Genomic DNA, 15,757 nt, shown 5'->3' on the forward strand with positions numbered 1-15,757 from the left:
TTGAAGAGCGAGGGCCACTTAAAGCGGAGTTTCACCCAAAAATTGAATTTCCGCTTTTTGGATTTCTCCCCCCCCTCCGGTGTCACATTTGGCACCTTTAAGGGGGGGGGGAGAGCAGATACCTGTGCAATAAAGGTATTCGCTCTAATTTCAGGGCATAGATTGCCACAGTGTACGCAGCAATCTACACCATGTCTAGCCCCTCCTCCATCCACCCCGAAGACAGCAGGGATCAGTGGCGTACACACAATCTACGAATGATCAGTAAACGCATTTCACACTTCTGTGCCTATTCCTTAGCTAATGAATAAGCACAGCTTCCTTCCTTTCTATATATCATGTTGGCTGTGGACCAGGCAGGCACCCAGGCTTTTACAGCAGCACAAGATCTCGCAAGCTAGAGTGGTGGGCACCCAGCATATACTTTAAATGGTTTAGTTAACGCTAGTTAAAAGGTAAAGTCTAAATGTGCCCTAAGAAAATAACTTGTTTGCATTGCACAAGTGTATATATGGGGCCCTGTTTAGATTTCCCCTCATTCCATGTCCTTATTACAACATGTCACCAAGATTGGAAGTAAAAAATGAATTGGAAGTGTGGATAGGTGAAATTGGTAATTCATATACAGACATCTTGCTGCCAGAATTCCCAAGAGATAACAGCAAGTCATTCAGTTTAATCTACTTCTCGCTCTTCTAGCTTCCAGTTCTTATTTAACATGAATAATATATTATATAATAAAAAGTAAGCAGGTTTCTAGAATCACAAATGAAGTATAGTCTTACCTATTAAAATCTTCTGTTCTTTTTCTTCTGTCTGATTATTTAAATCAGGTTCGTCATCTTCCAGTTCTTGGTTATCACTGGCTACAACTGCATCAGCTGAAGCTTCTGTGTTGACCGAGAGGGTTATTTCTGAAAGGCCAGGAGAAGAATCCCGCTCTTCCTCTTCTTCAGACTCCTCACTTTGTTTTAGGTCTTGACTACTATCTCCAGACTTCATGCTACCTTTTTCTCTAAGGGAATCACTATCTGCCACTTTCTCATCTCCTAGGGAGACTTCACTTGCACTGCTTTTGTCACTTAACCTTCCAAGGCTGAGAGACTCTGGTTCTTGCGTATGAAGGGAATCATTCACATATAGTCCACCTTGAAAGTCCTCGTTTTCTCCTAGGTAAACTTGATCGTGAAAGCTAACCCCAGAAGTATAGTCCAAGAGTTCATGGGAAGAGCCACTATGGTCTACACTATTTTGTCGACCTTCCCCAAATTCACCAGCAACTGGGCTCTCCCCACCACTTTCCTCATCTTCAGCTGTTCCAGACAACAATTTTCCTTCATCACCTGAACCCTCTACTCCAACAAGTATTTGAAGCACATGATTAAGTAAACTGGAAAGAAATGCCTGCAAGCCCAGACGAACTATCAACTGGGCTACAAAGCAATCTGTGTACAGATAAAATCTTCCATGAATAAAAGAAGGGTTCTCATATGCACCAATGAGTGGCTTCAACAAATACTTGTTTGTGTTTTTTGGACCCAAAGCTTTGGCCACAGGCTCAAAAAGATACCATGCTGCGTAAACAGCTGTACTTTCTTCAGTCATTAATGACAAGACAAATGGAAGAATTATTTCTAATCCTTCAGGGGTAATATCACAAAGAATTCCATCTATCTGCTGCCACAACTGGAACACAAGCTCGCGACCTTGACTGTCATCTTCTGTTCTTCTGGACTGATAGGTCAAGATGAATTTATGCAAGTTAGGGAAGTACTTGGGGAAAGGTATAGTTGAGCAAAATGGACTCAGGAGCTGGGAGGGAGATGGTGGAGGAAGACCGTTAGAAATGTGAGGAAACTCAAACAGTTTGATCCGTGTCTCAATGTCCACATCGCTAAAAAGCTCTTCATCTGGAGCATGTAGCTGTAAAAAAGACTCGAGCATCTGTAGAAGAGGAGTAGGAATCTCTTTCATGTGATGTTTTCCGAGATTGCGAACTAAAATATATCGTTCCAGAAGTGGGGATTTAGGGGCCAAAGTGTAAATTCTTGGGGCAAAAACTATTTCTGCCATCATAACACCCAAAGCTTGTATATCTCTCTGAAAAAGATCTAAAAGGCTCACTGGATGCTTGTTGTTAGATTCTTTCACTGGAAGTATGGTGCTATGCAAACCTCGAACTAAAAAGTTGTCAAGTTTTTCCAGTTCTTCCAAAGCTTGTATAGGATTAAAACCTTCAGGCAATGAGATCTTTCCACAGTTTTCTTCTGAGGCAATCTTGAATGGCCTGTTTGACCTAATAGGAGGAGATCTGCTTTCACCTGAGAAGTTACTGGAACTAGTAATTTGGTGGGAGGGTATAGTGGCCTGATCAACACCCTTTCCTGAACTTCCTAGCGCATCAAGAGCCTCAGTTCCTTGCTCTAGATCATCATCTGCTGTGCCCTCTTTATCGCTGGTCCAATGACTCTCACAAGCAGTGGCTTCTAGCACAAGACCATTGACAGTATGTTTGTTATTAGATGCAGTCATCTCAACAATGCTATGTCTAGATGTAACTACAGCAGGAGCTTCAAAAAGAGAATAACTAGGCCCAAGAAGACGTTTGGGGTGGGGCTGATCAAATAACTGTACAACGCCATAACATGTCAAGTTAGTGTGATTATCCACCAGGTGAAGACAGACATTTTTTTCTTTCACTGCATTCTTCCCAGTCAGCTTGTACCCAAAAGTAAGGTCTATCCAGTGATGAAGATCTTGAGACACATCTCTGCTTTCTAAAAGTGCTCGGTGTACATTTATAAAATCTTCATATGAACTGCACCAAGATGGAATGTCAAGATCTGGCATATCTGCATGAATGGATTTGAATATAGTAGGTTCTGAGAAAAATTCTGGAATGCACTCATCTGGAGTCCATGCCTGCATACGCTCCATGCTTGCTGGATATTCATTTGGTTCCCACTGAGAACGCACATGATTACAAAGAACAGCTTTTGGGGTTCTTCTAGCCTTATATACATAGTATGTAATATCTGAGAGGACATCAGAGATATGGTGAGGAACATGCAACTGATCAGAACTGCCACCACCTGCTACAAATGCCTGTTTTGTCATCTCATATGTGAATTCTAGTTGCTTATCCCCTTTGTTTAAACGGAACTTGGATTTTTTCAGGTCTCTAAATTTGCCGTTTTTGGTTGTGAAATCAACAACCCAAGGTAAAACTGGATGGTAATTTGGATCTCCCTGCCTTCTGCCAGCAAGTTTATTCAGATACATAAGGTAGTCAAAATTGCTAACCCTTCCATGAATCCAGTCAATAACCATGTCTTTCAGCTCACCATTGCATGACACACATAGTGCACTTGATTTGACTTGATCTATGATATCGGATGAATCTTCCCTACTACCCAATGAGCTAATTATTTGCCTTTCATAATCAATAAAATTAGGCCTTAGCTGACTGCAAAGTTTTTCATCAACAGCCACGTTGCATAATGAAATGGATCCACTTGATAAGCCTGCTAAGTGACATGCCTTCATGGCCTGGAGAATATTATACAAAATAAAAAGTACTTTGGCATGACTGTTTGCGAGCTTAGCAGGGCTAAATGTGATAGCATCATATAATGAATACTGCATATATGGCAAGATAATATACAACATGTCAGATGATTCCATCAAAGCTTCAGCTGGGAAAATATTGGGGCAAGAAGGAGCCCCGACAACAAAACTGGCACTTTCTTTGGAAGGAGATAGACTGGCAGATGCTTTATTTGTGACAATGAAAGGGCAACCATAGATTTTCTGGAGAGACAACTTTAGAGCATCCAAGGCCTGCATGCTTGGCACTTTAGTTAAATTTTCATAGGGCTGCACATAACTCCTTTGGGCTTTGTACCACATGTTCTTATAGTTTTGTTGGGCCACATTGTTCATAAAACTAAACAATGATGCACAGTCCCCATTCTGCCCTTGTAGGAAGCCATTGTTTAGAGCCAACGAGTAGGCCAGCCTACTTTTTCTCAGTCCATGAATCTCTACCCTTGTCCAGCCAGCAGGTAATTTCTGGACTGAACGCTGCAAAAATGTCTTAATTTCTACACTGCTAAATCCTTCGAGCTTAGGGCATTGCAGTGGAAGGGTTTTGCGTTCTTTCAGGTTGAAAAGCCATTTTTGAGATACAAGAGCGATTACATGACTTCCAGCTTCAGATATAGCAAGTTGCTTCTGATCAATGCCAAGGTCCTTCTCAACAGAGTCTATTAACCACTCCATATTTGGCAAAGGATAATTTGTGTTAGGTCACATTTTAGTATTTTGATGCTGTAAATTTAAAAAGAGACACACAACATTAGAGATACATTTTCATTTTTTTTTTTTTATAAAACAAAGTTCTTCAGTGCAAAATGTTTCTAGCTGGTCTCCCCCTACTGAAAGGGGTAAAACATCTGCTAGTTTTTAGGGGTTTTTCTTTTTTTTGTTCTACATGTCTCCTTGGGGAGATTTCCCTTCACCTGCTGTACCACCAACACAAGAACCTAAGCAGAAATCTTTAGGAAAAAAAAAATCACCTCTTTTGGAGTTTCCCCACCTTTGAGTCCCAGTGATGGTCACCAGGACAAATAGAGAGAGGGTAAAGACTGTTCCCTGCAGCACATATACAACAATAACAGCCTGAAACGTGTGCTGACCCCTCACTACTCTATCCCACAACTAAAAGGAAAAAAATTGTCTTTAAGAAAGGAAAGTTAGTGTATATTGTTTTGTTTTTGGATACAGTAGGGAAGAGGTGAAGGGGAGAATACACTTTCCTTCTAGTCCTAGAGTTTCAACAGGAAATCACCCAAAACTGAAGGGGATTCCCACTTTACATTTGTCACTAATTATTCACCTTGCTCTGTTGACAACTGTTAAAGTTTAAATTAATTACTGTGTACAAAGTAAGAGTGATGAGCGCAAACTGAGAATCTAAAAGTGAATATAAAGACCGTCAAAAGACTGATAACAATCTATTAATCAACTTAATAAAATTTCAAAGCAGTGAACCAAAAATAAAAGTCATAGAACTGGTGCATCAAGCATGTGAATAAAGTCCGGTGTATCAACTGTGTGTAAAACTTCTGCCCATGGACATCAATGTAGACAATCTAGATGAGTCTTCACAAAGATTGAGCTCACAGAGCGCTTACCTCCAGTCAATGGATAATGCGTGTCAACGAAATCCTCCAAATGCTGGGATAGAATCCAGAAGCGTTGTCTGCATCCAATAGCGGTACAGGTCCAGGCACAGTGGAGTCAGCTCACCAAGATGGCCATAAACGTTACCAAGAGCAAAAATGGAAATAAAAAGCTCCCATCGTGAAGTATGTAAGCACTCGAAGAGTTTTAATAAAGATAAAATTGTGCTTACAGCAAAGAAACAAATAAAACAACGGCACTTCCGGCGGATGGTCAGGGTATCACGTCACTTCCGGTCACGTCTAACCTTACACGTTGCGTCACGTCACATGACTTCATCAGAGGTTTATTTGTTTCTTTGCTGTTTCTTTGCTGTAAGCACAATTTTATCTTTATTAAAACTCTTCGAGTGCTTACATACTTCACGATGAGAGCTTTTTATTTCCATTTTTTCTCTTGGTAACGTTTATGGCCGTCTTGGTGAGCTGACTCCACTGTGCCTGGACCTGTACCGCTATTGGATGCAGAGAACGCTTCTGGATTCTATCCCAGCATTTGGAGGATTTCGTTGACACGCATTATCCATTGACTGGAGGTAAGCGCTCTGTGAGCTCAATCTTTGTGAAGACTCATCTAGATTGTCTACATTGATGTCCATGGGCAGAAGTTTTACACACAGTTGATACACCGGACTTTATTCACATGCTTGATGCACCAGTTCTATGACTTTTATTTTTGGTTCACTGCTTTGAAATTTTATTAAGTTGATTAATAGATTGTTATCAGTCTTTTGACGGTCTTTATATTCACTTTTAGATTCTCAGTTTGCGCTCATCACTCTTACTTTATACCTCTTTATTTGTCGTTAGCACATTTTAGATTCGAGCAGCATTTTGTTTTTACACTGGTCACTAATTTTTTCACTGTTGGCTAGCGCTTTAGTTTACCCACTTTTTTAATTACCGTGTATACTCGAGTATAAGCCGAACCGAATATAAGCCAAGGCACCCAATTTTACCACAAAAAAACTGTGAAAACGTATTGACTCGAGTATAAGCCTGGGGGGTCCATCTGCATGCCTCACTGTGCCCATGCCTCGACTGACGTTTAACATGGGAGTCTATAGAATGAGAAGAAAAAAAAAAAAAAAAAAATCGGTGCTCCCCAGCCGTAGGTCCCCCAGACAACAAACTTTGCACACTTGTAGAGAAGAAATGGGGCTATATGTGTGCCAAGTTCTGGGTCCAGGGGACCTACGATCAGCCAGTACCGGGTCCCTAGATTCACAGAAGAAATGACTGTTTAACATCGGAGTCTATGGAAGGGGTGCTCCCCGGCCGTAGGTCCCCTGACAAAAACTTTGCACATTTGTAGAGGAAGAGTGGGGCTACATGTGTGCCAAGTTTGGGGTCCAGGGAACCTACGGCTGGCCAGTACCAGGTCCCCAAATTCCAGGAGATCAGGCGCAAAAAGGTCTCGAGTATAAGCTAAGGGGGCATTTTTAGCACAAAAAAAAACGTGCTGAAAAACTTGGCTTATACTCAAGTATATACGGTACCTTACTTTTATAGGGCAAATAGAGGGCTAAATATCCCAGCCAGAATACAGGGGAAAAAAAAACCATACACTTTAATCTGTAGTGATCAGTTTACCACGTTTTACCAATATAATATAAATGCAATATTTGCCAATCATCTGACATCAGGCAGTTTAAAGCCTTAAAGCGGAGTTCCGGCCACAATTTCACTTTTTAAATATAAATACCCCTGTAATACACAAGCTTAATGTATTCTAGTAAAGTTAGTCTGTAAACTAAGGTCCGTTTTGTTAGGTTGTTACAGCATTTAGACACTTTATAAAATAGAAATTGACTGGACCCATCTTAAGTGTGTGCATCATGAAGCCAGACTGTATGACTTCCTGGATTTCAGCCTTGCAAATCTCGCACATGCTCAGTGCTGCACAAGCAGTGTCAGATCAGGTTTCAGCACCTGTGCAGTCCAAGTCACGATTCTTTGAGACTGGGGAGTGCACAGACTCCTGGAAAGTTACACCCACTACATTCCCAGGAGTCTGTGCGGTGTAGGTTAGGAAGCTTAAGCACCTAGGTGCAGAAAGTGGGAAGATTAACTATTCTGCCTAGCAACAACACTTTGAAGGCATCTAAAAAAAAAAAATAAAAAAAAAAAATTTGTAAAGGACTAATGACATTTTTTTTTAAAACTACTGATGTAATGTTATATTTATGGGTGGAACTCCACTTTAAAGCGGGGGTTCACCCTTAGAGGGCACTTTTCCCCCTTAGATTCCTGCTCGTTTTTACTAGGGGAATCGGCTATTTATTTTAAAATATGTGCAGTACTTACCCGTTTACGAGATGCATCCTCTCCGTCGCTTCCGGGTATGGGCTTCGGGAATGGGCGTTCCTTCTTGATTGACAGGCTTCCGAGAGGCTTCCGACGGTCGCATCCATCGCGTCACGATTTTCCGAAAGAAGCCGAACGTCGGTGCGCAGGCGCAGTATAGAGCCGCACCGATGTTCGGCTTCTTTCGGCTACGAGTGACGAGATGGATGCGACCGTCGGAAGCCTCTCGGAAGGCTGTCAATCAAGAAGGAACGCCCGCTCCCGAAGACCCATACCCGGAAGCGACGGAAGAAGATGCAGCTCGAAAACGGGTAAGTACTGCTCATATTTTAAAATAAATAGCCGATTCCCCTAGTAAAAACGAGCAGGAAGCTAAGGGGAGAAAACATTTTTTTTTACAAATGGGTGAACTCCCGCTTTAAGGCCTGGTACCCACTACTAGATATTTTTTTTTTTTTTCCCCATTCAACCAAGCGGGCTGATTTAAAAAAAACTGACAGCATAGTACTAACAATCCGAGGTTCCCCTGTTTTGCTATTGTGTTCTGACAGGGAGACAGGGGTAATTTTTAGGCCTCATGCACACTAGACGTTATATATAATAAAAAAAAAAAAAACAGTAGTGTTAGCTGTAGAATTCGTTTTTCAGCATTTTTGCAGTAGCGTTTTTTAGCTGTAGCATTTTTTAACAAAAATGATACTCCAATAAAAGCTTATGGCTTAACACCCTAACTCTATTAGACAGCGTTTAAGCTTTTTACAGAGTTAGAGTGCTTTTACAGCCCCATTAGTTTTTTTCTTTTCCCAGAAAACGCCCCAGCCAAAAACTGCTGATAACAGCCAATGTGTACATGGACACAAAGGATAACATGCTGGGGAGTTTATTGGCTGCAGAAACGTCTGAAGGAAAAAACATCCAGTGTGCATGAGGCCTTAACATTCAGTTACAATATAACTTGTGTTGCAATTGTATACACTATAATTTTTTATTTATTTGCTATTTGAACGGTCAGCTTATTTTGGACCTGCTGCAGTACACACAGGCCGAATATCACTCAGTTTCTATTGAACCGACCAATGCTGCCTGACATTCAACTCATGTGTACTAGGGCTCAAAGGGTGGGGGGGAGGGGGTTGGGGGCATATTAAAGCGGAGTTCCAACCAAAAATTTAACTTCTGCTTTAAGTACCAATGACCCCCTGACGTGCCACTTTTTAGTTTTCACAGGTACCCAGCTCCCACTTCCTCTCCTGGCACCGCGATCCTGAGCAGAAGTTCACTTCTCCCCCCTGTAATCTTTTGGGACACATCACAGGTCCCAGAAGATTGCCCAGCCATACACAATGCGCAGCGCATCTTGCGCAGTGCGCGCCCAGCTGGGAAGCCACAGCCAGGCGCCTACACTTGCAATGCTGGTGCCGCAGAAAGGAGGGGGGAGAGGAGCAAGGCTTCTGGTGTCCACATCGCTGGACAGGCGAGTGTCTCTTTATTAAAAGTCAGCAGCTACACTTTTTATACCTGCCGACTTTTAAATGGGTGGAACTCCGCTTTAAGAGGGGGGGGGAAAAATATAGCGTATACAATGGCGACACAAATCATATTGTAATTGAATGTTATTAAAAATTAGCTTTCTTTTTTAATCTGCAGCTCTATAATTTTCTGAAAATGAACTGAAATATGGCTACCTACAGGTGTTCTGTACACAGAATGTTTACAGAACGCGCCCCCCCCCCCCCAGAAACATAATTTTCTGCTCGTGTGATTGGCTCACTGATTTTCCCAGAGGTCTGCACTAAGATACAAGTCAAATTTCAAGCATCCCCGCAACAAAAATGTTATTTTTGGTGAGATACTCCCAAAAGGAAAATTACATCTAAAAAGGGATGCAGACCCAGCAGCTTTCCTCATTAGAGCCCTGCAGTTGCACAGATCATTGATAATTATGAAACCACTCCCATTAGATTCAATTTCCCACATGGACACAGACAACACACAGGGATTTATTCAGAATAAGAAAGGTAGGAATCTTCGAAAAAATGTGTTAAAATCCTTGCAACATACATCGATCACCCAGAGGGGAATGTTTTTTCTGAACAAAAAGTTAAGTTAGGCTGGGTTCACGCATATGCGCGCGCGGGTTTGTGCCTGGGGCCTGGTGCATTCCTGTGCACCGGTTCAGGTCTGAATTTGATCCCGAATTCGCACCTGAACCAGACCCCAAACCCCACCTTGAACCTTTTTTCCATCCATTGAGAGCCAGGCACACTTGCCTGTCATGCGAATTGGATGCGGCTACATCAGCATTCCAATTCACATGTGTGTGAACCTGGCCTTACTCTTCGATTGTAGTTTAATTTTTTACCCATTAGAAAAAGTGACGGTTCGTAAATAGTAAAACCCACCCTTGCAGTGCAGCTGCCCCAGCACTGCAAGGCTTAAATGCTCATTTAGGTCTAAGCTATCAAAATATCAGTTTTACTCACCCAATCCTCCGCTTTCCAATTTTTCCTAATAAATAAAGAAGTTAAACTGCACTTGGGCTTTAAAGCGTTACTAAAGCGGAAAAAAAATCCATAGATTTAACGTAGATAGGAGGAACATATTGGGAATTTTAGCATGCTAAGAATAGATCAGTAACAAACTGATGTATAAACATATCAAATGTATTTATACATAAAAACATCAGGATATCACCATACAGTAACCATATTGTAGATAAACAGCAGTTTTTTTTCTTACTCTACATGTTTCACCATACAATGGCTTCCTCAGGAGTGAAGTACTGCATGTGTGGTCACTGATATAATGGATATTCTATCAATAAAGATTTATGGCTCAGTTGTCTAGAGCAGTGTTTCCCAACTCCAGTCCTCAAGGCACACCAACAGGTCATGTTTTCAGGATTTCCCTGAGATGAATTGGCTGTGGTAATTACTAAGGCAGTGAAACTGATCAAATCACCTGTGCAAAATAATGGCAAGCCTGAAAACATGACCTGTTGGTGTGCCTTGAGGACTGGAGTTGGGAAACACTGGTCTAGAGGACAATGATAATTTAGAGATATCTGGTGCACCACAGAGGGGGACAGAGGGACTCCAATAGCAATAGGCCAGAAGATGATTCCAGAGTCAATAAATCAATGTTCCAACATATTCATTCAAAAAAGGAAAAATCCCTGGATGTCTTGTGTTGAAAAAAAAAATGAAACTTCCAGAATGAAATGCAAAAGCTGGTAATAATCCTTCACAAGGTGGTGCCACACATCTCTTTCCTCCAGTATCAGGCTGCTGATACTAGAGGGAAGAGATATGTGTCCTCTGTACCCCCATAGCAGTGTCCTCTATCCCCCTTCACACCACTTCCATAGTGTATTCTGCCCCCCTCCCACAAAAGCAATGTCCTCTGTCCCCTGCACTCCCCCCCCCCCCCAACTGTAGTGTCCTCTGTACCACCATATACTGTCCTCTACCCCCCTGCACTCCACATAAAACACACAAGGGTTATTTACAAAAGGGAAATCCACTTTTCACTACAAGTGCAGTCGCTGTAAATCTGAAGGGGAAGCTCTGAAATGAGGGGGAAGCTCTGCTAATTTTATCATCCAATTATGTGCAAGCTAAAATGCTGCTTTATATTTTCCTTGCATGTCCTCCTCAGATTTGGGGTGAGTGAGCCTGAAGGCACAACACCCAGCACTGTGTACAATATGTAATATAAGCAGACATGGCTGCAATGCTGTTATCATGACACTCTATGAGCAGTCACAAGGTATCTCACACAGTAACATATACATGTGTGTGTTATATTACAGGGCTCGACAAATACCGGGCGCCAGATCGCCATGGCGACTAGAAATAGTGTCCTGGCGCCTGGGCTGTGGGGTCTTAGCTGGGAAGGTGGAAAGCTGGAGGAGCAAGCGGCTAGAGTGCAGTCCAACTGGGGATCACTGACGGCTCATCCCCACTGCTGTCGCTCTCACCCAGGGTATTATTGGAGCAGGACCGCCTGAGGGACATAGGGGCTCCGGAGTTGGTGGTTTCCCGGCACAAGTGCACCCTGCTCCTCTGGGTGGAAGAGCTGCTGAGCCGGAGAGAAGAGGTGATGAGCCATGAGCAGTTTGTTGAAATGCTGGAGAGCCGGGCCAGCGGCTGGGAGGAGTGCAAGGAGGTATTTAGGACTGGAGAAAAATAAAAAATTTTTTTTTTTTTTTTAGATAGGACCGGTGCTCCGCGGACTAGGCTGAAGCCGCGGCCTCACCTTAAAAAAATACTGCCCGCAGCTCGCTTCGATCCTGGGAAAAGATTGCGGCGCACTGTGGGCAGGATGTTTTAGGCGAGGTCGCAGCTTCGGCCTAGTCCGCTGCCTTTTCCCAGGATCGCGGCGGACTAGACCGAAGCCGCGGCCTCGCCTAAAAACGTAGGACCGGCACGGACCTCACAGTGTACACTGTATATAGCTGAGATGTTCTCAGAATGCTGCCACAGGCTAGTAGTAGAGATGGGCTGTGTATTAACTGCTGTACACGAGAGCTGTCCCCTGCAGTGAGACATGACAGCTCCTTCTATATACACACACAGTGGACTGTGACCGTTTGCTTCTAGATCTTCTATCACAGCTCCACACACCTGCTGCCTGCTCTGGTCATGTATCCTGCTCGTGCCATTGTGTAGATGTCTTGCAGGTTGTTTTTTTTGTTTTTTGTTTTTTTTATTGCTTTATCATCTTCTATATTTTCCCATAGTAGGCTTGCTGAGCCCAGTAGTCCTTAAAAGTTTTTATTGCATATTTCATTTTCCTTGTGCAGCAAGTGGATACTGTCATTGTAATTTGAGCCCTGCTGTGCGTATGAGAGCATGGCAGGCACGCAGCCCTCTGCATAAATTGTCCAATACTGGAGAAATACCTGAAATGTGCCAGCGCCCGCCCCTATGTGCAGCCTTCTTAACAAGGGCAATATGACGCAGACGTTAAATCTGACAGATCCCCCGAGTAGGCTCATTGTAGAGTAAGGCTGCTTTCACACTGGGGCGCTTTGCAGGCGCTATTGCGCTAAAAATAGCGCCTGCAAAGCGCCCTGAAACAGCCGCTGCTGGCTTTCACACTGGAGCAGTGCGCTGGCAGGACGGTAAAAAAAAGTCCTGCCAGACACATTTTTGATGCGCTGTAGAAGCGGTGAATACACCGATCCTAAAGCACCCCTGCCCATTTGCGGGCGCCACGGCCAACACCAGCGACGCCCCAGTGTGAAAGTACCCTAATACAAAAAAAATAACTGGCTCCTAACTTTGTTAGCTGGCTCTTAGATTCAAACAAATTGTGTGTGTGTGTGTGTGTGTGTGTGTGTGTGTGTGTGTGTGTGTGTGTGTGTGTGTGTGTGTGTGTGTATGTATGTATGTATGTATGTATGTATGTATGTATGTATGTATATATATATATATATATATATATATATATATATATATATATATATATATATATATATATATATATATATATATATATATATATATATATATATATATATATCTCCAGTGGGGTGTCCCCAGTGGGATGTTGTTATATGTTAATGAGGGAGAGGTATGTGTCATGTGTGTGTGTGTCATACCTCTCCCTTATTTAACATACACACTGACACATGACACATACCTCTCCCTCATTAACATACACACACATGACACATACCTCTCCCTTATTTAACATACACACATGACACATACCTCTTCCTCATTAACATACACACATGACACATACCTCTTCCTCATTAACATACACACATGACACATACCTCTCCCTCATTAACATATAACAACATCCCACTGGGGACACCCAGATATGGAGCATCCTGAACAATGTCACCTCCAGTACTGGGAGAAGAAGAAGCAGCAACCAGAGCTCGGCCTGCACAATGCGGACACTTACCTCCATGCTGTCCCCCTCAGTGTTCCTTCTCCTCAGCACACAGGGTCAGCTGAGATCAGGGAAGTCTGGGCTCAGCCATGCTGGGTCAGCTGACACAAGTCATGTGACAGAGCGGCCGCCTCACACAGCACTGCACATGGCTGGCTGACGGCTGGGCCGGTCACGTGGTGTGCTGTCCGCCGCTTCCAATCTGAAGTGAGAAGACGCGCTGGCCTCTGTTGGCGGCATTCTAACATGATATGCTGTCCTCCGTAAAGGGTCGTTGACGTCCTGTCATGTGAAGAAGAACAGGATATGGGGGGGGGATGCTTGTAAAGTGTCACATGATATCTGGCTGTATGATACTAGTAAGGAGTCTCTTTAGCTGTTTGTTTAGTACAGCAATCAGCCATAATATTATGACAGGTAACTGAATACCATTGATTATCCCACGCAATGACATCTGAAAGTGCAAGTGAACATGTTGTCTCTGAAGTTGATGTTAGGGTTGCCACCTTTTCTTCAAAACAAACACTTTAGTGGCGCACAGCAAAAAATATATATATATATAAATAGTTTTGGAGCATACTCTAGAATAGGCTTGTAAAAGACCTGGGACACCTTTGGACGCTCCAAAGAGAATACAAATTGGCCTAAACTGATGCGTAATTGTCAGTTAAAGCGCCATATTGCAAAAAATGGCCTGGTCATTAAGAGGGTAAATCCTTCTGGGGCTGAAGTGGTTAAGCTGCGTTTTCCTCCCCTCCAGAAGAGAAAAAAAAAACATCCTATGTGCATGAGGCCTTACAATTACGCCTTAGTTTAAAATCGCTCAAATCGTTACACTTGTCAATTTTTTTCTGCTTTCTACACATCAACTAGTGTTGCCATCCGTCAGGGACTCACCCGGACAGTTTGGGTTTTGAATCATGTGTCCAGGGTTTCTGTCCACCTGAAACCTGGACAAAATATTCAGACAGGAATGTAGCTCAGAACAGTGCCTGGTAGGAGGGTGAGAGAGCGCTATGCACGCCACATTTCTATTCTTCCATATATTTTCGGTAAACACAAAATAACAAGAAGCGTATATTGATTGGTTTGTGCAAAAGTTATAGCATCTACAAAATAGGGGATAGATATATGGCCTTTTTATTATTATTATTTTTTTTTTACTAATAGCAAGGATCAGCGATTTTTAGCAGGACTGTGACATTGCGGCAAATAGATCGGACACATTTGTAAATTTTTTGGGACCAGTGACACTTATACAGCAATCAATGCTATAAAAATGCACTAATTACTGTATAAATGACACTGGCAGGGAAGGGGTTAACACTAGTGGTGATCAAGGGGTTAAATGTGTTCCCTGGGAGGTGATTCTAATGGTGGGGGGAGTGGACTGATCAGAGGAGGAGAGAGATCACTGTTCCGGATCACTAGGAACAGACAATCTCTCTCTACTCCCCTGACAGAACAGGGATCTGTTTGTTTACATTGACAGATTCCCGTTCTGGCTTTCTGTGGCGCGGTCGCGGCTGCCGGCCACATGCATCAGCTCCGGCACATGCGGCTGACGTACACCTGCCATCAATATTTGCGTTTGGCATTAAAGGGATACTAAAAGTTTTTTTTTTTTTTAAACAAACATGTCATACTTACCTCCACTGTGCAGTTCGTTTTGAACAGAGTAGCCCCGATCGTCCTCTTGTGGGGTCCCACGGCGGCTCTCGCAGCTCCTCACCACAAGAGCTTACACCCTCTGAGAAGCTCTCTTCCGAGGGGGTTGTCTTGCGGGCGCGTTCCTGTGTAATACACTCAGCTGCCAAGTGTATGACTCGGCCCCACCCCCAGGCGCACCGCGTCATTGATTTGATTGACAGCAGCAGGAGCCAGTGGCTGCACTGCTATCAATCATCCAATGAAGAGCCGACTAGAGCTCAGGGAAAGCAACGCGGGATCGCGCCCAAGGAGATTCGGATCTCAGGTAAGTAAAACGGGGGGTTAGGGGCGGTGACTGCAAGGATGCATGGGGGGGGGCGGTGACTGCAAGGATGCATTAAGGGGGGAAAAACACAAAGCTTTACAACCCCTTTAATGCATTCTATTGGCCAAAATATTTATTCTGGCTATTGGACTGCTTAAAGGGGTTGTAAAGGATTTTTTTCCCCCCTAAATAGCTTCCTTTACCTTAGTGCAGTCCTCCTTCACTTACCTCACTCTTCCTTTTTGCTTTTAAATGTCCTTATTTCTCCTGAGAAATCCTCACTTCCTGTTCTTCTGTCTGTAACTCCACATAGTAATGCAAGGCT

At 43.2% G+C, this 15,757-nt stretch overlaps 1 protein-coding gene across 1 annotated transcript in view; it reads right to left on the reverse strand.

Moving 5' to 3' along the window:
• Window positions 1-13,682, reverse strand: part of WDR81 (WD repeat domain 81) — a 72,791-nt gene extending 59,109 nt beyond the window's left edge. The window contains exons 1-2 of the mRNA XM_040338377.1: window positions 13,470-13,682; window positions 786-4,329 (exon numbers count right to left, since the gene is read on the reverse strand). Of these exons, the coding sequence (XP_040194311.1) occupies window positions 786-4,281 (3,496 nt within the window). The 5' untranslated portion in view covers window positions 4,282-4,329; window positions 13,470-13,682. The remainder of the gene's footprint in view (window positions 1-785; window positions 4,330-13,469) is intronic.
• Between the last annotated feature and the right edge of the window lie 2,075 nt (window positions 13,683-15,757).

The sequence above is a fragment of the Rana temporaria genome, chromosome 2 (genome assembly GCF_905171775.1).
Source record: "Rana temporaria chromosome 2, aRanTem1.1, whole genome shotgun sequence".
Taxonomy (NCBI): Eukaryota; Metazoa; Chordata; class Amphibia; order Anura; family Ranidae; genus Rana; species Rana temporaria.